The sequence below is a fragment of the Daldinia decipiens genome (assembly GCF_022478715.1).
Source record: "Daldinia decipiens strain CBS 113046 unplaced genomic scaffold F4813scaffold_5, whole genome shotgun sequence".
Lineage (NCBI taxonomy): Eukaryota > Fungi > Ascomycota > Sordariomycetes > Xylariales > Hypoxylaceae > Daldinia > Daldinia decipiens.
Window position 1 is genome coordinate 1048955 of NW_026054548.1, and position 25069 is coordinate 1074023.

Consider the following 25069-nt stretch of genomic DNA (forward strand, 5'->3'; position numbering starts at 1 on the left):
TGAGTAACTGGCTCCGCGCATCAGCAACACAGAGATCGAAACAATGTTGGGCAATCGTCGATTGCTAGCGAGATCGCCGGTGAGGTCCACATTACAGGAACACACCTTTTAAAAATCTTGGCGCGAACTTCGTATCTCTTATAGGGCCAACTTATCGTTTGACAGCCGGGGTCCCGGCCACGCATACATGGCATACATGGTATACATTAACTACTACATATTTGTATTTAATGTATCTACATTATATGTAGGTATGTATGTACATGCGTGATGCTTCCCTAGATTCGCAGATTCGTTAATTGCCCGTCGCCGGCCTCGAAATTCTCAAAGCTTCTGGCGGTCTAATAATACTACTACATTTTCACTTTTATTAACCAAGTCCTGTTAGCCTACGGAGCAGAGCCGGTCGGCTCATGCACATACATACCTATGTACAATACATACATCTGCCTGTGGTACGATGGTGGTCCCTGGAATTCTGAATGCGGTCTGTTTTAATAGTGTACATACCCTGTCCATGCGCGCCAACCAGATTACAAGCCTTTTTGGTAGACGGAAACGGACAACTCTATCTCATGGGATTTTCAGATCTTTGGACATACTCGTCTAACGAGTTTTACAATTAGGATAGGTAGATGGACGAATATTTGTAGAATATATATTCACATATATATATGTTATTTGTACGCTCTCGAGTGCGGCCGAGACACAAGAGCGACATGGTCCAAAAGCGATATATTAGAGATCATCTATAAGTTTATTTAGCAATGGCGCCGGTAATGGATTATCACACAAAGTTTTTTCTTTCTTATTGTATGTATAGCATTTTGAATCATTCGAAATATCTATTTCCGACAGGCTTCACTTAACTTTTGTATAACTAGGTATCCGAACTACTAACTGTTCCATATTTGTGTCTAGTTATAAGAACATTGCATATTAGTTTCTTATCTTTTATTTTCTAACTACATCGTATCGATGACGAATCTATTACTTACTTGCTTACTTAGCTCTACCTGCTCGATACATTCGTTCGCATCCAGGTACATAGCAGAAGAAATATGGATAGAGCGGTTGCCACGATGACGCAAATGAAGCTTGGACTTCAAAATTCTGGTGTCCACACGGGGCGCGCGCGCTTCGGAGCTTTAGGTCCAGTCAGCAAGACGACTCGGCCGGTCTATCTTGGATATACTTCCACGTCCGTGGATGCCTTGTTTCCGGCTCGGCATCTTGGTCGCTAAACGGTCCCAAGAGGCCTCGCGGGGCTGCGTAAGGCCTAGAAAGGCTTGGAAGTTCTGGATTTTTTCGTGTTTACTCGGTTTGCTCATCTTATACAAGTTTTATCCATCTGCATCTATTCACACATTTGTTGGTTGTTCCAAAACGGTCTGGACCTCGTCCCGGAACGAGATGTCATCTGTTTCGGGAATGCAAAATCCAGTTAAATCATTGGATGGATGGATGCCCGGATGGCACCCCGTACCCAGTAGCGCAAGCCCAGGACCTTAATCCATGTGTGTGGTATGTGTGTGGTATGTGTGTTTAGGTCTAGATGTCATAAGAATGGCCCACACAAGCAAATGCCAACATTCGAGCATCAGTTCATGAGCTGATAAAGAGTTGTCGAAATGCCATGGCATGTTATAATGGCCTTTCGATTGCCTATTTGGCATTCGCATTGCTTACCATGCATACATACACACATATATACACACATATACATACATAGGTCGACCGAGGTACAGCACGCAGCACGCCGCACGCAGCACGCAAGAGCTCTTCCATAGACCCGACCCTACGTTTACGGTCTACGTGCCGCATGCGAATCTTGCGATAAGATCAAAACAAACCGTAGATACATACAGTAGATTTCAATGTGCATTTCAATGTGCATTTACATGCTTATTACGCATGCACTATATCTGAGGATCTGGCCAGACCGCATTTTTCTTATACTCAATGCTACTTACTTACGTACCTTACACGTATACATAGGTAGGTAGGTAGACAAACATGCTGAAATCTCGCCAACAAGGTGCGTGTTAATCTGGGGCCGAGCTTAAGATTGTTTGGTACGAGACTTAGCATATATACCTCATGTAGGTATTCACGCCATACATGTACACCTTAGATAACGTGGTAGACTAAGCTCACTGCAGTATACGTACCTTTATACCGAGGAGAATGTAAAGATATAGCTAAAGCTATGTATGTAATGTAAGGATCGCGACGAGAATTACAGCGACACCAATAGGAATTGTGCCATCGAAGATGGCTATTCTATACATAAGGTAGGGTGTAAGTACGGCCACGGCAGAGGCTACCTTGATGTTTACGATAACATGTTCACGGCAACATACTATACACGCACGAACATATGTAAACATGTGAGTATATACCTAGGTTAGTTGAATGTAGGGGAGACCGAGTTGATATTTAAAATGGCGAGACGCTCGTCTGAATATCGACCCAGACCGTACCGCATAGAGCGCTATGCTGTTCCCGGGATACGCCGTTGAATGTTGTCGCTCGACCCGGGGCTCCGCGACCACGACAAGCCCGAGACGATCACCGGCCGTTCGGTATATGCAACAACAAGTCTTACCGAGCTTACGCACGATCGTGGGCCCTTGGGGTTCTTGGGTTCTTGGAATCTTGGAATCTTGGAATCTTGGAATCTTGGAATCTTGGAATCTTGGAATCTTGGAATCTTGGAATCTTGGAATCTTGGAATCTTGGAATCTTGGGGGCCCTTTCTATACATGCCTACATACTTACGTACATACATACTTACATACCGACCCAGCCCGCAGGATACGCCCCGTATTTGCTAACAACAGCACAGCCTTACGGCGGGCGATCTTTTCAGCGACATTCTAACCTAGCTCTTTGATAGTCGCTATTACGTGCATTGTAAAATCGCACTATTCCAGTGTTAGTTACCTCGTTCGGTATATGTAGCTCATTCGCAAACTTCTTCCTATGTATTAATCGTCCGGGGCCGAGATTCCGTAGCTTTCCCTAGCCAGTTTCTTCAATACCTACATACATAACTACACACAGACATAGACAGAAATGAAGATAAACACACGGACACACACGGACATACACTTACGTGGTGTATACTTTCTAGATACCCCCCCGCTATCCAAAAGCTGGGCATTTCTATGTCGATATTAGCCAACGCCAACGCCAACGCCAACGCCAACCGCAACCGCACGAACCTGACTCGCAAGCTTTATGGCGCACATACATACCTCATACATAGGTATACATAGAACATATATATACATGGGTAGGCATGGAAGAGATATACATACCTATATACATTAGACATATATACATTAGGTAGCTATACACTAGGTATTGATAGCTTGGCTATTGGCGTAATACAACCGGTACCGAACGCAGATACCCTCTAACCTAGTACAATACATAACACGCACACGCACGACAGGACAGACAAGGATGTGATTTTCCTCGTCCTCCTTACCTCCTCACACCTCCTCACATGTGCGTCCGTGTGGCACTCTGCTGAACCAAGGTACCATTTTATTTTATTTTACCCCGCGCTGTGGGCTGTGAGCTGTTACCTCGCATGGCGGTGCAGAACTAGGTTGTCTATAACTGCCTACAGTAGAGATACATTACTTATGTCACCGTAATCAGTCATGACGAAATCCGGTTTTCAGCGTTGTGATCTACAATTGATCGGCGCTCAGCAGTTCGACCTGACTCGGACGAAGGAGATACATGCATATATACCTACCTACGTACATACCTCATGTTGAACAGACACCCCTATTTTGCTATGCACGGCATGTATGTATGTGCATAGGAGGTAGTTAGATACATCATGTGCTGTCCCGGCCGAGTCCCTGCAGATTTCAACTGGGCAAGTTACCTAGGTATAGAATAAGAAGAAGAAGGAAAAAAAAAAGAAGAATCAGAAAAAGAACATTTTTCTAACGCTAGAATACCATCGAAAATGCAACTATTTAAAATGTCTCTGCCCACAACCCCCCAACCCCCCCATCTCGCCTCACCAATTGTACCGCGGCCAACGACATGATCAGCTAGCAAGGTATGATGGATGGCGCGGTGTGCAATGTCTAAGTGTGTACGAAGTGAAAAAGAAAATGAACGGTATTAATTATCCAGGGCATCCGCGCGGGATGCGAATGTTGGGAAAATGCCATGCAGCCAGGATCCAGAAATCCAAATCCGAATCAGAATAAATCCCATATCCGGGATCTGCGAGTTTCACCAGAATGCCATCTTTTCCTTTTCGCATTTTCGCATTTCCCCCTTTTCCCGCTTCTCGCGTTCCTCCCTCCATCCATCCATCCCTGCTCCTCCCAACACAGCACAGCACTATATTACATCCCGGCCTGCCTCTCATCTCGCCCCTCGCCTTCACGTGCGACAACGGTCGTACGCCTGTGAGTCTTACATCTATGCCATACCTACCGGCAGTAGGAGTACCGAGCTCGCTCTGCGTACGGCACACATGAATACCATATACAATATACCCATCTACGTAAGAGGCTGTAGCGCTGCAGCGGACACCGAATGTAGGGGACCACGTATCGTGCAACCCACGCGCGCCGCGCTATCATACCTACCTACCTACCTACCTATCTATCTATCTATCTATCTATCTATCTATCTATCTATCTACCTACCTACACCCAACATATCATACCACGGCAGCTCCCTCGCTTCCAGTCCGGCCCAGTCCGGCCAGACAGACCAGGCCCTAAGGCCTTTTTCCCCACCCGACGATCGAGATCTGTGCGAGCCTCTTCCTCCCGGGTCCCTGTTCGAAACGTCGTGACACTTCTTTCCCTTCCCTTTCTTTTCCTTTCCTTTCCTTTCCCCCCCTAGACCGTGGCCGTTACGCGCGCCTGCGTCAAAAACGTAGAGTTGTGTATTGTATGTATGTATGTATGTGTTGATTGATGTACCTAACCTAACCTAAAGGCAAAAACAAAACAAAACGACATAAAAGTCTCACCTCTTCCCTACCTACCTGCATATGGTACATACCCAACGTAGGCAGGGACTAGGTTAGATAGGATACTTTGTAAAAGAAAAGAAACATCTCGTAATGCCGTAGCGGCGAACATTATTCTCTAACTAGGGATTAACTTAATGCACGGGCGGCGATGGGAAGCCGGAGCTAGAACCGGCCCCATATCCAGGCATAGGTGAACAGAATACGTATGTAAAGATAAAGTTGAACAAACGAGGCGGGGGGAGGAAGAGATCCATTCAATTGATATTTCAGACGGCGCGCGGCCTCGGAAAATTAAGGTTGTACTTATGTATGTAGGTAGGTATGTACCTAGGTAGGTATGTAGAAAACGAGTGCTGCAAGAAACGCACGTATTGCATGATGAGAGTTTAACTACTAGAACTAAGCCGATTTAGCCTCTTCTTCCGTAGTCTAGCATCCGATAGCCCCCCCTTCCAAGAACGCCGTAACCATGCGACCGACCCCATGCTGCGAAGAAAAAAAAAGAAAAGAAAAAAAAAAACCAGCAAGTGGCCCCACCGTTACTCTAGACGCCATGCCTTACTTACATTTGTCTGTCTGCGTACATATACATATGTCGTACAAAAACAAAACCCCCTTACTTCGCGCGATCCTATAGAAGCGTAGTACCTCACCTCGCCCTATTTCTTAGCGGGTAGCGCCGGTGGTCCCATCTTGCCAGCACCGGTATCAACCTTTTTATTGGGGTGTTCAGGGACCTTGAAGCTACCGTTGGCACTGCTAGCTGTCCCGCCTCCGGCCACTTGGGTAAAGGTACCGCCCTTAAACCAGCGATCCTCCTCCGCCTTTCGCTTACGATTAAGCTCAGCTTGAACCTTGGGGTCTACAAGCTCTAGTCCCTGAACTGGCGTAAATGCTAGAGACGAAGCTGTCCCTGCACCTCCTCCGATAGTGGACCCTACCCCTGAAGTTCGTAGACCCTTACCACGAAGGTCGATGTTGCCTGATTGGCCAAATCCGCGCAATGACGAAGCTGAGCCGCCAATAGGTGTAGCTCCTCCCCAGCCTTTATGCTTTTGACTAAGCTTCGCTCGTGTCCGGTTATCAATCTGCACTCCACGGATTCGTCCATCGTTTGTCTGGCCGATCATTCCCATGCCCGTAGTAGAATCTCCAATCCCGTAGTCTGTTTCCTTCTCCTCCTTGCCAAACACCATGCGGTTCTGAGCTTTGCGAAGGTCAGTCATCGCAGTTGCCTCCTTGGCCTTGCGAGCCCGTCGACCACCCCGCTTGCGTGAGGGTTTGTCATCTGGGGCTGGCAGTGCTCGTTGGCCCTTGTTTGGTGGCGGTTCCGTCAGTTTGTCTAGCCTCTCTAGACATTGGCCCCTAAGTTCTTCACCATATGACCCGTCAGGGTTTGAGTGGCCAGTGTCCGCGCGTGCAGCTAGGACGAGCTTCGCCGCCACCGCCTTCATGGCCTTCTTTTTTAGATCGGTTGGTATGCCACGGATGATTGGTGAATGGTACAAGTAACCTTGCTGCTTCACGCCCACATTGGTGGCGAATGCCGTATTGCCTGATCTTTTCGAGCCCCAAGCTGCAAGGTTGCAGGCGGGCGCCCGAGAAAGATTAGTTAAACCTCCCGCCGTATTAATCAATTGCGCAGCAGTCAAGGATCCGACTAGGGCTGTAAGGTTGGGAGCAAATATGTTCATCCGAGACTGTACGTAGTCCGTAAGTGTTTTCTTAGCCTTGTCCATCTTGATCATCATATGGCAGGCTTTCAGAATGCGTTCAAGCTCCTCCTGACTTATTTCACGACCTTTCGTTGTAGTGGCTTCGACGGTGACAATCATCAGCGATGGTCCGTCCAGAACCGACTTGAGCGATTCGCCCAGAGGATTGTCGGCTGAGGCTTGAAGCGCTCTGATGCTATCCGAATCCATAGGTCCATTTCCCAGGATGGCCACGACTTTGGCATACTCGATCGGGTTCTGAACAAGCGTTTCAAGTTCGGGGAATCGAGCCGAGTAATGGTCTCTGATGAACTTGTGGACCTTCATGATCTCGCCATCGATCTGAGTGGAGAGAGTGTTGGATTCAGTGAGGATCTTGTACTCGGGGTTGTCCTCAATGTTACCTATATTGGTTGTGTGTGGCGTGAGAGGTTTTGATTGATAGTGGGCGATATCCTATAAGGTCGTAACCAGTCGGTCAGGTCTAGCTCAAGATAGGAGATGTAAACATTTCATCACTGTTCGTAGTGTGAAGCGAGGGAGTAGAGGGTAAACTAACCTTGAGCAGAGGGTCCAGTCTGTCCATAACGGTGGTAACCTTACGGATATCTTTAACTCCGCCTAGCTGCATCTTCTCGACCTTAGCTTTGGTTGCTTCTTCGTCTTCCACGGGTTCGGCGGCGCTCACGCCACCCATTTCTTCGTCCTCATCTGGCTCTTCTTCATCGCCGTCTAGCACCATGTCGTTATTATCGTAGCTTGCCGGAGGGCCAATAGCTGGCCCGTCGAGGTCAAGTCCGGTATCATTTTGCTCCTCTCCATTTTCGGATCCCGAGTCCTCAAAGTCCTGCAGCAACTCCTCCGCTAGAGTCGACATGGCGTCGAACGGTAATATATCGTCAGACGATGGCGTAATTCGATGAGAAAAACTATTAACTTAAAAGTAGATGGATACCTAGTTCACTACGCTTGTATTGCAGGTGAGGAGAAATCCGGGAAATGTACCTAAGATAGTTCTTTGTGTATGAAAGTGAGCAAATTCCAATTGCGACAAGCCGAATCAAAAAGATGTACCATGTAGAAATTGGTCGCAGCCTTCTTAGTCGCGACTATAATTTAATATGGAGCCTTAAGCTTTGCATCCAGTTACAACTCTCCTTTAGTGAAGTCAACGGTCGGTAAAACTAGTTCTTCCGCGAATTTACCGGGATTGGATCCACTTTAATAATTGAACTTGATCTCGTCGCGTTTTGTTATCTTTAATCAGCCTCGCCAACCTCTTATAACATACAACCAACCTGCCCTTGGCTCAAAACCAAACGCTCTGGTTGGCACAGCCATACCACACCATACCTTCCGAATCATCCTTCATTTGTACTCTTCATATTGTCTCCTACACATACATCACCTTACGGATATCATTCACTAAAGTCAAGATGGAGTCCTCACGCGGCCCTCCAAGGGTCAAGAACAAGGCCGCCGCGCCTATTCAAATCTCTGCCGAGCAGCTGCTCCGAGAAGCAGTAGACCGACAGGAGACATCCCTACAGGCACCGACTCAGCGCTTTGGCGACCTAGAAGAGCTTCATGAGTTCCAGGGTCGGAAGCGAAGGGAGTTTGAGAGCTTCGTTCGCCGAAATACGATTAATATGAACAACTGGATGCGCTATGCTGCATGGGAACTTGAGCAGAAGGAGTTCAAGCGCGCGCGGTCCATCTTCGAGCGAGCCCTCGATGTCGATCCGACGTCTGTCGTGCTATGGATTCGCTATATCGAGGCCGAGATGAAAAACAGGAATATTAATCATGCGAGAAACTTACTTGATCGTGCCATCACCATCCTACCTAGGATCGACAAGCTATGGTACAAGTATGTCTACATGGAAGAGATGTTGGGTAATATCCCTGGTACGAGACAGGTATTTGAGAGGTGGATGGCCTGGGAGCCGGACGAAGCAGCATGGAGCGCGTACATCAAGCTGGAGAAACGTTACGGCGAATTCCAACGTGCCCGGGATATCTTCGAGCGCTTTACGATCGTACACCCGGAACCGCGTAACTGGATTAAATGGGCCAAATTCGAAGAAGAATTTGGGACGAGTGATCTAGTTAGGGAAGTTTTCGGCGCTGCAGTTGAAGCCTTGGGCGACGAATTTGTTGACGAGAGGCTTTTTATTGCTTACGCTAGATTCGAGACGAAGCTCAAGGAGTACGAGCGAGCTAGGGCCATTTACAAATATGCTCTGGACCGCCTCCCTCGCTCAAAGTCTATGGGTTTGCACAAGGCGTACACGACCTTCGAAAAGCAGTACGGTGACAGGGATGGTGTAGAGGACGTAATATTGTCAAAGAGAAGGAGACACTATGAAGACCAAATCAAGGAGAATCCGAAAAACTACGATATATGGTTCGACTACGCTCGACTAGAGGAAACTTCAGGTGACCTGGATCGAGTGAGAGATGTATACGAGCGAGCTGTAGCGCAAATCCCGCCGACGCAGGAAAAGAGGCATTGGCGCCGATATATTTACTTGTGGATCTTTTACGCTATCTGGGAGGAGATGGACGCCAAGGATATTGACCGAGCGCGCCAGATTTATAAGCTATGCCTCGACCTGATACCCCACAAGAAATTCACATTTGCTAAGGTCTGGTTGCTAAGGGCGCAGTTTGAAATTCGGCAAGGTGAGCTCACAACCGCACGGAAAACGCTAGGGCAAGCAATCGGCATGTGTCCGAAGGACAAGCTATTCAAGGGTTATATCGAGTTAGAATTAAAGCTATTTGAGTTTGTGCGGTGTCGAACCCTTTACGAAAAGCACATCGAGTGGAATCCGGCCAACTGCCAGACGTGGATCAAGTTTGCCGAGCTCGAAAGAGGATTGGACGACCTCGACAGGACAAGAGCCATTTTCGAGCTCGCTATTAACCAGCCCGTGCTCGATATGCCGGAATTGTTGTGGAAGGCATACATCGACTTCGAGGAAGAGGAAGGCGAGTACGACAAGACGCGCAACCTATACGAGAGACTTCTGGAGAAGACAGATCATGTCAAGGTCTGGATCAGCTATGCGCACTTCGAGATCAACATCCCAGAAGAAGACGAGGAAGAAGCGGGCGAAGAGGAGGAGAGGCCTGTCAGCGAGGAGGCCAAGACCAAAGCCCGCAATGTGTTCGAGCGTGCTCACAAGCGCATGAAGGAGAAGGAGCTCAAGGAAGAGAGAGTTTCTCTGCTCAATGCTTGGCTGTCGTTCGAGCGTACGCATGGATCGGCAGAGGACATCGAGAAAGTCCAAAAGCAGATGCCACGGAGGACGAAGCGCAGGCGCAGACTGGAAGACGACACGTTCGAAGAGTATATCGACTACGTATTCCCCGCAGACGACGAACAGAAGCAAGATCTATCAAAGATGCTTGCCATGGCTCAGGCTTGGAAGCAAGGGGGCGGTGCCGTCAGCTAATCGAGACGAATGTGCGCATTCTGTTCTTCGTGTATCAGATGGAAATACCATACAAATCGACGGTTCGATATTGTACATAGGCTGTTTTACATATTTAGAGCAAAAAAGCCGGTCTAATAGCTATTAGACCTCTGCGAACTGGTCGAATATTGAATTACCGATTACCAGTACGGAACCGAACCTCATCTTGAGAAACCTTGCCCACGTCTGAGTTCCCCCCCCAGTCTCTATAGGACCATAAATTGTATTTATTGTAAAAGGCATCAAAGTACTGACAACTCCATTCCGAATGAACCATGCCAAGAAGGCTGGTGGGGAGGGTAGGGTAGCAATGCGGCTCGGCTCCCTTCCATATCGCCAAGCCATCGACAGAGCTTGAAGGAACTACATTGTAGAGTATCTATGTAGTTCACACAACTTTCTAACCTAGTTTCTCCCACCTAATTAATCCCTAACTCCCGAATACCCAGTACTATACACCCGGGGCAATACAGACGTAACGCAGGACTACCTAGCTCGACTACCTCCGTACTACACCACCCGCCTGACAAGCTACCTGTACACGTGCGGAGCCAAAGGAGATCATCGTTAGCTGCCAGAGGCGCATGACAGTGGCAAGCCCCGTCCCGTCCCGTCCACAACCCAGAATTGGGGAATCCGATCCCCAGTCTCCAACTCCCAAGTTTATGTACCTACCCACTCCACCTACCTACGTACCCTTTCCCCAAGGAGCAAGTAGTCCTAGGTAGATAGGTTCTTTTCGATCCGACTACGGGGGGAGGAGGGAGATCCAGGAATCAAATCAAGTCACATCATAATCGTGGGGGTGCGAGGCGGGAGGCGGGAAGCGGGAAGCGGTCAGCAAGATGATGTCATGAGTTTTGCTGGCAAAAACGGGATGGGGGACGGGAGGTATGTATGTATGCATGCATGTATGTATGTAGCGCCGTATACTTGCATTGGTATATTATGTAGCAGAGGTATGTGAACTCGTATGTAAGAGAGAGAGAGAGAGAGAGAGAGAAAGAGATTAATTGGACATTGATAGCTGTTGCTAGTGTAGGAAACGGGGAGGTATGTAAAGAGGGTAATTTACTACATGTAAGTGAACACTATCTCCGATTCGTACTGCTTCTCCCGATCTCAAGTTAGTATATACCTCGGATGGCATCTCGGTACCATCAATGCGAAAGTATTTCAGCCCGGAGCATATGTTCCTAGATGTCCTGTATTTCCATCCCAACGTATGCAAACAAGGGAGCACGTATGCATGTGCGTATGTACGCCGATGCAAACAGGGGGGCTTTTCTGCAGTCAGATACGGCTAAATAAAGTCCTCATGACAAGTTATATTCCGGTTGCTTGATAGGCTATGCTTGTGCCCAACCATCTCTCGTCGGGTGTTGGTACTCTGTATGCAGATGCCTATAGCAGCGTCAAGAAACGCATAAAAGCATAAAAGCATAAAAGCCCTTAGTTAATTCAAGTTGTAACAGACTATAAAAGAAGCAAGATGTAAATGTTTGTTTTAAAGAAAAGGGAAAAAAAAGACTTTCGTGCCATCGTCCAATCGGAAATAGTCTCAAGGTCGTCTTCGTCGTCATCGTCGTCATCAATCAAACAGGTGGTGATAGTATACCCAAACATCTTGAAAACCTGCAGCTTCCCCCATCCCCAATTTCCCCTCTCTTTCTCCATTTATACACACCATCCCCCCCGGTTACGTGTACCTATAGTAGAATCCTTAGAGATCCCCGTTCGCGATTCCCAACCGAATCTTCTAAAAAAAAAAAAAAACCTGCCGATCCTGTTATTATCCCTGTGCGCATCCTCATTACGGCCGCTAACTAGTTTCGAGCCCCCAAATCGAATTTTGTGATGGCAGAAACGCAAACCCGTGGCATCCGGTTAGCGAGAGACCGTCCACTGGTAGACGTCCCTTGTTCCGCGCTTGTGCTGCAAGGAGGCCGGTGCTCCAGACACCTGGACCCGTTTTCGGTGACGCAGGTAAGAATCAGGTAGCACAGGAAAACCCCTTGCTGCATTACAGCGGGATATATAGGTAGGTAGGTAGGTACATTAATCGTCGCGATGGTGGTGGTGGCGGCGATGACGCCCATCTGTCACACATTAATCAGGATCAGCGAGATGCTCAATTATATATCATAGTAAAATTTCGCGTATCATAAGAGATTCAGAGGAGATAAAAGGAATTAATGCGACGAGCGAGATTTTGTTTTTATTTCAAAACAGCCGGGGTTAGTTCAGCAATGACGCGAGGCAAGCAGCTTTCTTCTTATTCCAAACGCCCTCTATACACCAGTCTTGTATATTTTCCCAAAATCATCAATAGCAGTAGATCGTCAAGTCGTCAAGGGGCACAGCGCGGGTGTTATGCTCTGCAAACCGTTATATGTAGTTGGCGCAGGAGGGAGTAGGGTATATGCAGATTAATGCATAGCGGTGGATAACCCTACCCTCTCACCTCCTGTCGTATCCCTCTGGAGGTGCAGGTAAGGCAGAATAAGGGTTCCCGTCAATGTAATGGGGCCCATCGTCATACCGATTCTCCCGCGCAGGAACTGAAGAGCGCCAATTGTCAGTCCTTGACCTGCCACCAGAGCTGGAATTTGCCTGTCTAAGTCGCTCCAACCGCCTCTCGTGACGCTTTTGTTTCTCTTCTTTCCATTCTCTAACTGCTTTGGCCTGTTCTCGTGCTTCCTTGAGCTCCGAAATGGCGCCCTTGACGCCCAGTGCCGCGATGCCAACCGAGGCCGCATCTTGCAAGAGTGCCTTGGTTTTCAACTTCCGAGCCTCCTCCGGGCTCAGTTTACCTTCTTTAACTGCTCTGTGCCTTGCGTCGCGCTGCCCCATACTGCCATACACATTATTAGCAGCATGGATGGCGGCGACAGCTGCTAAACCCGTCGTAATGAGTTGCTTACGTCGCATTTTCGACGTCATCTTCTTATCTTCGTCTGAATCTCCAAGATCGCTACTAGAAGTAGAACTGGACCTACCTCCTCGTGAGCGGGACGAACTACGCGGTCGTCCGCTACCAATAGAACGCTCCTCCTCATCATAATCATCATAACCGTCGTTGGCAGGGCCTCGGCCTCCTTTCATATAGGCACGAGACTTGTGATCATCGTCATAGCGGTCATCCGACGGGCTTCTATGACGACTCCGGCGAGAAGACCGGTCGTCATAGTCATCGTCTTTCTCATCAGGGTCGTTTCCTAGGCCGATTTTAGCTAGGCTGCGTCGTGTCTTATCGACGATACTGCGGCTACGGCTGCGGCGCCGAGGGGGCGAGGGGCTCCGGCTATCGTATGAGTCGATACTATCCCGACGAGGGCGAGACCGAGACCTACTCCGGCCACCGATAAGCTTTTTAGCGCCCAACGCTCCCAAGCCTGCCGTAGCTAGCGCTGCAAGACCGGGTCCTCCGCCACCCTCGGAACGTGCACGGGAGCGAGACCTGCTCCGACCTGTCCTTCTATCTTCCTCAATATCCTTTCTGGAGCCATTGAGCATGCGGTTACCAAGAAGGCCACCGATAACGGATTCTACAAGGTGGCGTTTGCTATCCTTGGAAGGATCATGAGCAGCATCAATGGTTGCAGCACCGGCAGCCGCGGTAAGAACTCGCTTCATCTTCTCTCCCTTCCATCCGCCAGGCTCCTTTGCAACACGGAAAGCCTCTGCGGCACCTGCGACGAGCGATGCCTTGGCGGCCTTTTGCATTCTAGCCGCAGGAGTATCTTTTGAGCTCTTTGTGCTACCTCGCGAACGGTACGAGTCTGGGCTACCGCGGCGACTTCTTGAATCCCTCTCAGAACCGCCACCGGTCAAGGCCTTGATAGCTCCTCCCAGGCCAGCTGCGGCCAGGGCGTTTTCAAGAAAAGACTTGTTGCCTTTTTGGTGTCTGGAATCGTCATCGGAATCATCGGAATAGTACTCGATAACTTTACCATCTCGTCCTTTGTGAACAATGTAGGTTGACTTTTTGTCATCTTTACTGGCGTGTTTACTATAATAGTCCACTCCTTGGTAGCCTGCAAGTGCGCCGGCAGCGCCAAGAGCAGCGGAGGCGGCTATGTTGCGATGAACTTCGGCGCCTTCCTTCTCTGCTTCATGGCGATCCCATAGCTCTTTGGCGCCGGCGGCGAGGAGACCGCCCGCGACAGCGGCAATGATCTTTTCTTGCTTAGATAGAACGCGCTTGCGGGCCCTCTCCTCCTCCTCGTAATAAACACTAGCGGGCTTCTTACGAGAATGGTGATCCCGTGCACCGTCGTGGCGGCGGGAGTCGTAGTAGTAATCATCGTAGCCAGGGTCGGCGGATTTGGCTCTACGGATATCTCGGGAGTAGCCAGGAGGGGGAAAGTCCCTACTAACTTCCTCGATGGAAAGCTGGTCACTATCTTCCCTCGCTCGAGGCACAAGTGCGGTGCGGCTCGTTGGATTTACTCTGTAGTATGTTTCCTGAGTCTCGGTATACCGGGGAGTTGCCCTCTCACGGCGGTCATCATGGTAAACCCGGCGGGAGTACTCGCGCGGGGGAGGGTCATAAGGGTCGTACGCGGACATTGTTGGCGCGTGTTAGTGGGTGATAGGTGTGATAAGTGTAAGAGTGTAAGAGTATGAATTGATAGTTTGTGTAGTTGGAAACGGATCAAACTCTAAACTGGTGCAGTAAATGTCGAAGTTGGGAAGTTATGAGTAATGAACGGCAGAACGGCAGAACAGTAGCACAGCAATTTACAGCGGCGGGGGGGAAAGGGGGGGCAAGGGCGAGTATTAGGCGCATATGATGCAGTGCCAGTAATGGTGGTGTTGTTAGTGCGGTGCAATTGGAGCGGGGCAATTTATTATCTACTGCTCTGGGCGAAAACAAGCTTGGAGCTGCGTGTAACCTGACGTCAACCCCTGTAACTACATAGGCAAGACCTTTTAAAAGCAAGATGTTAAGTCCTAAGCTGCGCCTCGCGGTGAGAGCGATGCAGTTAGGTACCTACTATGTACATATGTAGGTAGCTCTTTAATGTACGTACCTAGTATGTGCTAACTGAATTTGCCTAACCTACCAACTAACGTCATCGGCGACATAATCCTAGTACTTAGGTATGTATTTACTTTACACTACACAGCAGGGTAGCCCCTACGACGCCTTCATAATATGTTGCAACCGCAACTGCTGAGGATAGAATCTGGTGGAATAGCTGAATAGCCAAGTACGCCGTATCACGACAGACATCGTATCTGGCTACCCAACTTCGAACAAATTAAGTTGCTGTTGGGCGTTGTGTTCATTACACAATCAAGACCCAGACGATATTCCATGCGTTTTAGCGTCTTGTCTATGTCTCAGTATAACGTCACTTGTTTTTTTTGTAGCCTATGAATAGTTCGTGGTGTATATGAAACAGCTGTCTTTCATCAAAGATCAGATTCACCTTCGACATAGTTCGCCATCGCTGCAAGGCATCTCTACCCAATCGTAGATCCTATTGTTCGCGAGTAGTACATAAAGCCCCCCCCCATTATAGGAAAGTCTAGAACCTACATAGCAACTTTCACTGCCCATACCGCCACACTGCCATGCAGCCATGTATGTAAGGGTACTCGCACTAACCTAATCATATGTTAGTTCGACTATCTTCCTTCGTATAGCGAACGTGACAGCTCAGCCTTCGCCCGAAGTGAATGGCTGATTACATCCCTGTGAATACATGGCGACTATTAATGTAAGACGAAACATTCAAAGTCTTATGCGCCGAACAGCTCACCGCGTACGAATGCCGCTTAAAGGTCAGGTGGGAGCTGTTTCTGCCTCAGAAGTGCTTATACCCGGTTCGCTGCACTCTGCTAAAGTCCACTAAGCCCTATGTTCAGTCGCCTTGTATGAATTTTTGGAAATAGATCGGCTAATAAGTGCCAATGTTCTCGAAGGTGGAAGGATCAACATACCCGCCGAGTAGCTATAACCAACCATATAAGAGCAACTCGTGTTAGACCAACGTTCCTAGGCCAAATCACGTTCTACCTAGGTTAGACATATTAGACTTAGCCTAGAATATTACTTATTCATAACATACTATGGTCTTCTTCTGTAGTTAAGAGGAGGCTCAGAAGAGGTTACCCTTTAAGCGTCAGAACTACTATAACAACCAGACCGCATATTATCAACAAGACATAGCAATTCCAAGGATATGTCTGTATATATATCGATCCTATAAAGAACGTGCAATAGCAGCAAACAGACCCTCTATGCACACTTTTCCAGGTCCACCTACCCACTCATCCCCAGCTTAATGTATGTATGCGCTGAATATGACCATGCAATATGTACGACCCACTAGTATCTAACGATGTCTGGCTCCCAAAACGGGGAAGATCCAGACCACTCGAACTCCGATCCCCTGTTACCCTTTTTGAGGGACTTGGAAGGAGCTCCGTCCTGAAAAGGGGAAGGGAGAAGAAGAAAAAAACCCGAGCGGGTTACCCGGTCCTGTTGTGTGTGGTATGATATAACTTAATATGTACCGTATATACTCCTCGAATCCGATAACAACCTCTCGCATTTATGCGCGTATGTAAGTATCCAATATGTATGTAGAAGAGTACGTAGCGGCGATGATATATCCTATTATTATATTACGACCCGAAGTGTTCGCTATGGGGTTGACGGCTATTAAGGAAGAGGTCCAAGGTTTCGATATAGAGCTCTTTCTGGCTAGTTGTAGCTTGGACATGTCGGTTCTGTTCAAGCGCCTCAGCCCACTGTTGCCAACGTGTTCCCGGCGCGGGATCGCCCCAGTTACGGAGCTCTCGGAGTATGCGGGACATTCGGAGGACGAACGGAGCAAAATGAATGTCTACGAGGCATAGATCTTCTCCGAGGAAGTATGGACCCTGAGCAGCGGATTAGAGATGTCTTGAAGGGCAAAGTAAGGGATGGAAAACCTACCCTGTCGTTAGCGGCTTGAACAAGGGCCGTTATCTCACTCCGGAGCCTCTCTGCGTATTCCGATTGCTTTGCGAAATCAGTAGCCCTCGCGAGAGCGAAGAAAGCCGGAACTATCCTTGCATTGATCTAGATCAACTAGTCAGACTCTCTGTCATTTACGCGGTAGATACTCACTAGGGGAACTCACATGGTCGATCCATAGTCTACAGTTTGCTTTTAGTCTAGGGTCTGTGGGAGAGAGGGGTACCCTTTGGTTATGGTCCTCAAGCTAGCAGGTTGGACGGTCAGCGATTGAGGGAACCATCTATAGTCGTCTTACAACTCTAACAACTTACGTATTCCAAGATGATGGCACTCTCACCGCTGGCCCAGTCGCCTTCACGAATAGCTGGAACCAGGCCTCGTGGATTTGCTTCTAGCAACTGTGTTGGGCGCTTGAACGGATCTGTCTCGCAATATTGATACTGCATACCCTTCGCTTCCAGAGCAATCCATACTCTCTGCGAAAAAGGGCTGACAAGGGGGCTCGTTAGCTTATAAGTCACCTTATGTGCTAGGAGGATAGCTTACCAAAAGCAAGCAGCATAGAGCTTTAATTCGTGCTCCTTCGAGTGCTTTTTCGCGGTTGCAAGTGCAGCTCCTGACATCCTCCTAGGTAAAGGCTTCTATAGGGGTAAGTTAGTGTGACGAGTTATAGCTAGCTTTTAGAACTACCGGGTGTGAATAGAAGATAATAGGAGCTGAGCGGGACTATTTGCCACCCTATTCTAATAAAATTGCTTTCCTCCACTGTGCCAAAGGGAGATGTTACCGTTCTAGATCACTTGTATCTTGACAGAAGTTTTCCATATATAAAACCGGGTATAAAGGTAATCGCAACTATGGTACAAGGAACAACCCACCTGAATCTTCTTCGCTTCTTTTTCTTGCGAGGCAATATACCTCTGTACGGTTGACTTCTTGATCTCATCGCTCTTCTCTAGGCTATGCTTGTGAGGACCAGCGACGCCGTCGCCCTTACCGTTCCCGCCATTGCCATTGACTCTTTGTATTGTCCAGAATTTCTCTCCGTTGAGATGAGCATCCATAGGCCGTGGTAGACCGTCGCTAAACATCGGCTGTTGTGGAGATTGGTAAACACTTGGCGAAGCTAAATTGAGGTTCGAGTCCACGTCACCAGGTAGGATCGTCGCTCCCGGAAAGTATTCGGTAATCTTGATCTTAACATCGCATAGATCTCTCTCGCGCGCATTCCGCTTGCGCTTCTTCTTGGAAGGGTCATCCGATTTGGGCGTTCCCGGTGGTCGTCCCTTCATTCGGCAATCCCAGTAGTGCGATATAAAAGGCTTGCGCTTGTACTTTTGGGTGGAACGATGTGAGTAAACATTGTCGATATGGGGGAAGTACGTCTCGAATCTAGTTGGTAATTAGTACAAGGACTCGGTTCCAAAAAAGAATCCTGCTTCCTACTGGTCATTGGTCAAGATAATCGTATCATCGACATTAAATAGCTTCTCGCGCCAAGCTTGAAGATCGGGTGGGTCAACGACTATCCTATTGACCAATTGGCCGTGGGGCCTCGGCTCTGAGGATTCGGCAGCTGAGGAATTGACTTGCGCCGATTGGATGAATATGTCCTCGTCTTGTTGAAGCTGGGAGATAGCAGTTGGAGACATGCCATTGTGCGTTAGGATGCCGAATTGACTGGAGGCAGGCGGCGCCGAGTGCGACGATAGAGGGAGAGAGGTATGGTGTTGATGTGGAGTTCGGCGGATGTCAGAAGTCGTTTCGTTATGGGAGCGCTGGAGCATGTGAGCCGCATTTGGCTCATTATCGAAATCATCTTGAACATGCGAAGTATAGTCGCCCGGGACGACGGGGATGGCGGGTAGGGCTTGTAGGCGTTGGAGGTCTTGTTGGAGGTCTTGTTGGAAGATGGGATCGGTAGGATCGAGAGTGGATAGATCGAGGTTCGTATGCGATGAGAGGGTTGGGACACGGAAGTGATGCGATTGTTGAGGGTGATGGTTATGATGGTGAAGTTCGTGCGACAGCGAAGCCTCGGTTCTTGGAGGAGGTGGTTGAGACGTTTGCTGTTGGTGCTGCTGCTGCTGCTGCTGCTGCTGCTGCTGTTGTTGTTGTTGTTGTAGTAGTGGTGGTGGTAGTGGCGGCGGCGGCGGCGGCGGCGGCGGTTGTGGGAAAGAAACGGAGGCGGGGTCCATCATGGTTATGCCTTTGGCATGTATGTATATAGTCTGTCTGCTGCTTGGTGACGATGCTGCTTAGTGCCTCTGAACAAACTCGGCGCAGCTCACCAAGCATATTTTTACCCCATTCTCAAGTTGGATGTCGTGGGCGAAGTGTCTTCGCCGTCATGATTTGACTTTTGCTAGTTAGAGGAATTGGCTTATCCAAGGTAGGCCAAGGCAAGTAGTGGAAAGTCAACAAATTGGGTTAATGGAATCGGAGTCGGACGATACCGGCAAGGCGGGAAAGAGTCTAGAAGTTACCTAGAACGTACAAAGGTAGAATAATAAAAATAATAAATATATAAAAATAAAAATAAAAATAAGATCAGATGGAAAATGCTAAAATGCGAGAAACGCCAAAAATGCCAAAAGCGCCGATAGAAGCTGAAAAGTGCAGCTCATGAAATTGCCCCGCCTTGAGGGTCCTTTGCCCCATTCAAGGTACCTACGGTATGTAGATATAGGTGCAAAGCATTGTCCCAGGGCGGCCAGACCTACTTCCCTGAGAAGCTTAGTCTAGTCCTAAAGTAGCAAACGAACACCTGTCTGTACCTTATCGTCCCATTAATTCCTATCAATTCCCATAGGTCCCACATGCCGAGGAACGGCCTAACTTGCACTAATCCTGCACTACATACCTACCTACCTAAGGTACCTACGGATTACATATGTACATACCTGTATACCTACCTAGGTAATCTACACTATAATCTACACTATAAACCACACTATATACCACACTACCTATATAAGCTGCACCAGTATAAAGATACCGGCGGCACTACCTAATACAAGGAGGAATAAAGCGTACATCATACATTTCATGCAACCTAGGAGCTGATGTATGTATGTAAGTGTAATGGTAATACCTACATGTAATATACTTGGGCCAATAATCGTCACCAGTAGTGGGAATTGGACCCTGACGATCTAATAAGATCTCATCCATTCTCTATCCTCGCACACTTCGTAGCATTGCCCCTCACCCCTCATTCCCCGAGACACACATACCAAGCTGAAAAATGCTCCAAAGTCTGGTTCCCTTTCTACGAATCAACCTCTCATTACGAGCCACGTTGAGTTATCCCGAGTGAGAATGACCCTCTTTCTGGTAAATATGGCGTCGTGATACGAAGGAGCTTGCGTGCCCGCATCTGCAGCTTTCTAACTTGGGTACCTGATAGCCGTCGGGTCGCCAATCCAGAGCTGTTCCCGCGATATTTGACAGATAACGGGCTATTAGATAATAGAAAATATACTTTCCACTCATCGTGCAGGTGCTTATAGATTGGATTGCGTGATGCAATACTATATCCAACTTTCAACTCCAACTGGGTCTCTTCGTAAAATACGCATTTCTTTGGGTATCTGCCTACATCGTATGATCTCGTCATTTATTTGTCTATGTGAAGAGGTATGAATGGAATATATGGATAAGTGAGGTAAGGGATCCTTTCGCCTTCTGTTACCGAGGTATTAGAAAATCCAACCCCGTGCCTCATGTCATAGCAATCTACTATACAGTTCCAAAATGGACGTAACTTCCGTGTCGATATTCCGCGTGCAACACTTATAACGCCCCAATATATCCCAACTCGTAATAAAAGTGCCCAGCCTGACGGTCAACTCTGTACATATACAACCCTGCCTTGCTCCTGTTCAGCTTATATCGAGAGAAAATGGACATGCCTCGATTAGTTAATGACCCTCGTGATAGCGTTATGTGTTAGAGTCCCATCCCAAGTCCATTCGTACATCCAATAGGTGTTGAAGAACCCCATCGGTCACTGGCGTCATATCATTTTGCCCAGCCCAATTATCTGGAAGTGTGAAGCCCTGGTCTGGAGTCATGCCTGTACCACCACCCCCCATTTGAAAGAAAGCAGCTGTAGTCGCGTCCATCTCGGCTTGCGACCCTAGATTCTGGTGGGATCCGATAGGATTGGTATCGAAAGACCTCCTGCTGCTCGAATTTGCCATCTGACCAGGCCCTGTCGTGCTCTGGCGATTATCCGAGGCGGTACTCGAGTTCGGTGTTGGTCTATTTGATGGTCCGTCGGTGTTCGAGGATGCTGATATATCGTTTGAATCGCTTCCAACCCCTTCTACGAACCCTGGGAACATTATGGGAGGAATTGTTGCGTGGTTGCAATTATTATTACTAGCACTCTGGTCGCGAGTAGCCGAGTTTTGTTCACTCCCAAGCCAGTTTTGACCCGCGAACTCATCCACCAGTTGTCTACCGTTGATCGGGTGGCGGTTTTCAGCTTGATGATTATTAGAAGCATTTAGCGGGTTATCGTTTCCCACGTTTGCATGGCGATAAGCAAGAAGGCCACCACCTCCTGACTCGTGATCCGTTGTTGGGCAGTTAGCATCTCCAGCACCGTTTTTTCGATAAGGCATCTTTGGGAGTTTGACTCCGGAGCCAGGCTTGATGCTGTTAGTCTAGGGCATCTATCATGAATTATTAGGTGAAACTTACGCTATCCGCACTCCTTGGGAAGGCAGACTTGAGCTTAGGTATTCGCGTTCCTAAAGCTTCTAGATCGACATCTAATTGTACCAAGAATGATTCAGTTAAGGGGTTCTTCCTCTTCAATGCATTCATAGCAGCAAGGAGGAACCGTAGCGAATCTGCTGTCTGGCTGTCGTCCGGCCTACTCTTTAGGTATTGAACAAATACTCGTGCAGCAACGTATAAACAGAAAGATATGAACGGATTCATCTACAATACTGTTAGATGCGGGGCTCGTTCTCGTATAGGATTCTTCAGCAGGCACTTACAGCACACAAGTCTAAGTGAGATACCATTCTCATGATGCTAGCAATCTCATTCGCTGCCGTGATGCATCGAACTTTGCTTTCCGAACTAACAGACGGTGGGAGTTTATTCCGGTCTGCCTTGAAGATAGCCGCTTGGTGAAGACATATCGTCGAAGTATAGATGTTCATATTAGTAAATACGATATTGGGATTAGAAAGCCCGGTAGGAAGTTTTAGATGGGTTGGTAGACAGAGGGACGTGTTTAACAGAATGTTGTCCATATTCCTATGGCGTTTCCAGAACTCCCCGTTGAGGTCGTGATCGCGGTCGTCGGCATCTGGCCGATGAAGATGGACTAGATTGCGGCCAAACAAACAGGCCATCAATACTATACCCCCAAAGGATGAAAGCTTGGCGGCTCCAGCTGGGCACATTGAGTCTGCAAGCGATTGCGTCTGTTCCGGTCGACTCATTTCGAACGCCTCCTCCGAAGATGGCAAATTGGTCATGATATCTCGCTCATCGACCGTCATGGGCCAACCGGTACCAATACTGGCATACCGGTCCTGCGAGAAGGCCATCCAAAAGGTCCTTCGCCTCTCTTCACGCTCCGTCCAGTCGCGAGGAGGCGGTAGACATTGCTTCACATCAAGGCCCGTTCCGTCAAGTCTGTGCAGTCCAATCCTAAAGGTCGTGAGCATAAAGTCATCCACGCTAGCTTTAGTTCAGTACTTACATCTGACATAGGCGCACAGCAGCGCCTGTGCTCATCCATGCTCTTGGGAAGTACATCATCTTGAATTCATATGAGGCAAGTAGCACATGAGTTTGAGCATGAGCTACTGAAATCATGTGCTCGCCATAGCCTTTGACGTAATCTGCCTCAATATACTTACGAGCGCGTTGGTAAAAGAGGTCTTTTAAATCAGCGAATTTATCTGCTACCGCGCAGGCCTGGGTCCAGATCGCATATCGCAGCGCAACGGGAGGTCGTTGGTTTGGAGCCCTAGTGAGTGAATAAGCATGGAGACCAACATCGCAGTACGAAAAGTTAAGGGTAGGTACATGGTAAAAATGCAAAGGGTATATCATACAAATTCATTGCTGCTAGGTACCGGAATTTATGAATCATGGGCAACGATGGATGGATCTTATCGAAGTATATTTGATGCCTGCGAGTTTCTGTTAGTATAGATCGCGTGCATATACGGTAAGAGACCCTGACAGTTCATCGATCTTCTCCTGCGGCGGGAGAGGTTCCTCTAGTCCAAGACCAATCATCTCCCACGTAAAACTGCTGTCCATACCGCCCATGTTCAAGTTCCCGCCAAAATTAAATTCATCTAAGCCGGCGGCGGGTTGTGGTGACTCGGCATTGAAATTCCATTGGTCCATATCACGATCCCTTGGGATGTTTAATTGAGGGTTTGGAATATTGAAATTGGGCGTCGGAACGGTTCGTTGATTGCGATTCGGTTGTTCAAAGGTGGTGTTTGGCGTTTTGCCCGTATCAACCCCGACGGTAAAAGGCGGCTCTTGGTTTTTATTCAGGAGCGTCTCGACCTGTTCTAAATGAGAGCAAGACCCCTTAGTTCCTATTCACTTGTTCTAATAGGTGTCTCGTTGAATTGACACTTACTCAGTCTCTCTTCTAGAGCCTTCACGTATCCCCTTTTAGGGCCACTCTTTCGTCTCACTTCATCGTAAGCGCAAGCGTGTCCTAACCTCGTACATGTGCTACAACTCGGCTTTACGCCGTCGCATCTGAGCTTGCGTTTTCGACATATCATACACGCTAGCCGCTTCGGCCTGGGAACGTTGCCATTATTCTGATTTTGAGACGCCGCCGGCGGGCTCGTATCGGCGGTTGGACTGTTATCGGTACCTCCCTGAGACCCAGAGTCGTTGACTGCGGCGCCAGGGGCTTCCCCAGTCGAAGTCGACATAATCTAAGACAATATTAGATAGTGCGGGAAAGCGGCTACGGCTCCGCGATGCGCCGGTAGAAGACCCCGAGCAGGAGAGCCGTATGTATTTCGAGATGCGCTTCGGCCTCAAGTTACAATAGCGTCTCGAGCACGCGCGCCAGTTCGAGGACCGCTGTCCAAACGAGATATTGGCGCAGTTTAACCCAACCCGTTCTAAAATCTTTTTCTCCTGTTTTAAAATATTTCCTACTCTCCAATACTCTGTCTCGATGCTTTGATATGTATCGTTGAGCCCCGAGCGGTATAAGCCTTAAATCTTACGGCGGGAAATCGAGTCAATAAGCATTGGCGAGTAGACGGGGAAAATGTATGGAAGCTGTGAAGAGGGTCTTTAGGAGAGGGGATCCCGGGTCTAGTAATGTGGGGAATGATCTTAATAGAATATCTTTTCTATAGGAGGTAGTTTAGGTAGTTAAGTGGAATTGCAATGGTATTATTGCTTGGGACCGAGTAGTTGAAGAGCATGCAGGGCTGAAGAGCGACCCAACTTCAAGATGAGATTAACAGTAGCCACGCGCCGCCGTGTAAGAAAATAGCGTATGCCTCTATACGAAATCCTGAGGTGGTGACAAGTAGATACCTAGGTAAGCTATTAGGTTAAGGCATAGGCAACAGGAAGAATGACTACCTATTCTCTATCCATACGAAGTACGCTCATGCAAAATTAGAGGGATACATAGGAATGAATCCCGGTCGCTATGCCACTACATATGTACATGTAGGTTATGTCCTTGTGCTACCAAGCACAAAGGAAAAGTTAAGGCAATATGAATTACTAATGTAAGAGGGACTTGTCTACTTTACGCAGTAGGGCTGAGTACCTAGTAGAAGTACATAGCAGAGTGGGTTCTAGTTTGAATCGATCAACCTACATAAGATTATTAGCGGGGTCT

The 25069-nt window shown here is 48.2% G+C and overlaps 6 protein-coding genes across 6 annotated transcripts; 2 read left to right on the forward strand and 4 right to left on the reverse strand.

Annotated features, from left to right (window-relative positions):
* Positions 1 to 3978: 3978 nt before the first annotated feature.
* F4813DRAFT_271654 (uncharacterized protein) lies at positions 3979 to 5275 on the forward strand. Its single transcript, XM_049240376.1, has 2 exons — positions 3979 to 4777; positions 4863 to 5275. The coding sequence occupies exons 1-2, from the start codon at positions 4196 to 4198 to the stop codon at positions 4959 to 4961; spliced, it is 681 nt and encodes a 226-aa protein (XP_049102950.1). The 5' UTR covers positions 3979 to 4195; the 3' UTR covers positions 4962 to 5275.
* Positions 5276 to 5682: 407 nt separating this feature from the next.
* On the reverse strand, positions 5683 to 7615 carry F4813DRAFT_379114 (pre-mRNA splicing factor; the record flags this gene model as incomplete). The annotated part of the gene is made up of 2 exons (XM_049245409.1): positions 5683 to 7194; positions 7298 to 7615. 2 exons carry the CDS (start codon positions 7613 to 7615, stop codon positions 5683 to 5685), a joined length of 1830 nt encoding a protein of 609 aa, XP_049102951.1.
* A 380-nt stretch (positions 7616 to 7995) lies between these two features.
* F4813DRAFT_271713 (cell cycle control protein) lies at positions 7996 to 10261 on the forward strand. The gene has a single exon (XM_049240377.1). It carries the CDS (start codon positions 8175 to 8177, stop codon positions 10197 to 10199), a length of 2025 nt encoding a protein of 674 aa, XP_049102952.1. The 5' UTR covers positions 7996 to 8174; the 3' UTR covers positions 10200 to 10261.
* A 1616-nt stretch (positions 10262 to 11877) lies between these two features.
* F4813DRAFT_349164 (uncharacterized protein) lies at positions 11878 to 15118 on the reverse strand. Its single transcript, XM_049242143.1, has 2 exons — positions 13220 to 15118; positions 11878 to 12319 (listed from the first exon to the last, which is right to left on the reverse strand). The coding sequence occupies exons 1-2, from the start codon at positions 14790 to 14792 to the stop codon at positions 12279 to 12281; spliced, it is 1614 nt and encodes a 537-aa protein (XP_049102953.1). The 5' UTR covers positions 14793 to 15118; the 3' UTR covers positions 11878 to 12278.
* A 1677-nt stretch (positions 15119 to 16795) lies between these two features.
* On the reverse strand, positions 16796 to 19832 carry F4813DRAFT_271861 (uncharacterized protein). The gene is made up of 7 exons (XM_049240378.1): positions 18643 to 19832; positions 18075 to 18588; positions 17743 to 17837; positions 17508 to 17685; positions 17360 to 17440; positions 17173 to 17298; positions 16796 to 17117 (listed from the first exon to the last, which is right to left on the reverse strand). Exons 1-7 carry the CDS (start codon positions 19395 to 19397, stop codon positions 16860 to 16862), a joined length of 2007 nt encoding a protein of 668 aa, XP_049102954.1. The 5' UTR covers positions 19398 to 19832; the 3' UTR covers positions 16796 to 16859.
* Positions 19833 to 21140: 1308 nt separating this feature from the next.
* F4813DRAFT_386399 (fungal-specific transcription factor domain-containing protein) lies at positions 21141 to 24134 on the reverse strand (the record flags this gene model as incomplete). Its single annotated transcript, XM_049246406.1, has 7 exons — positions 21141 to 21854; positions 21907 to 22149; positions 22209 to 22872; positions 22925 to 23194; positions 23283 to 23360; positions 23414 to 23756; positions 23828 to 24134. 7 exons carry the CDS (start codon positions 24132 to 24134, stop codon positions 21141 to 21143), a joined length of 2619 nt encoding a protein of 872 aa, XP_049102955.1.
* Positions 24135 to 25069: the final 935 nt, after the last annotated feature.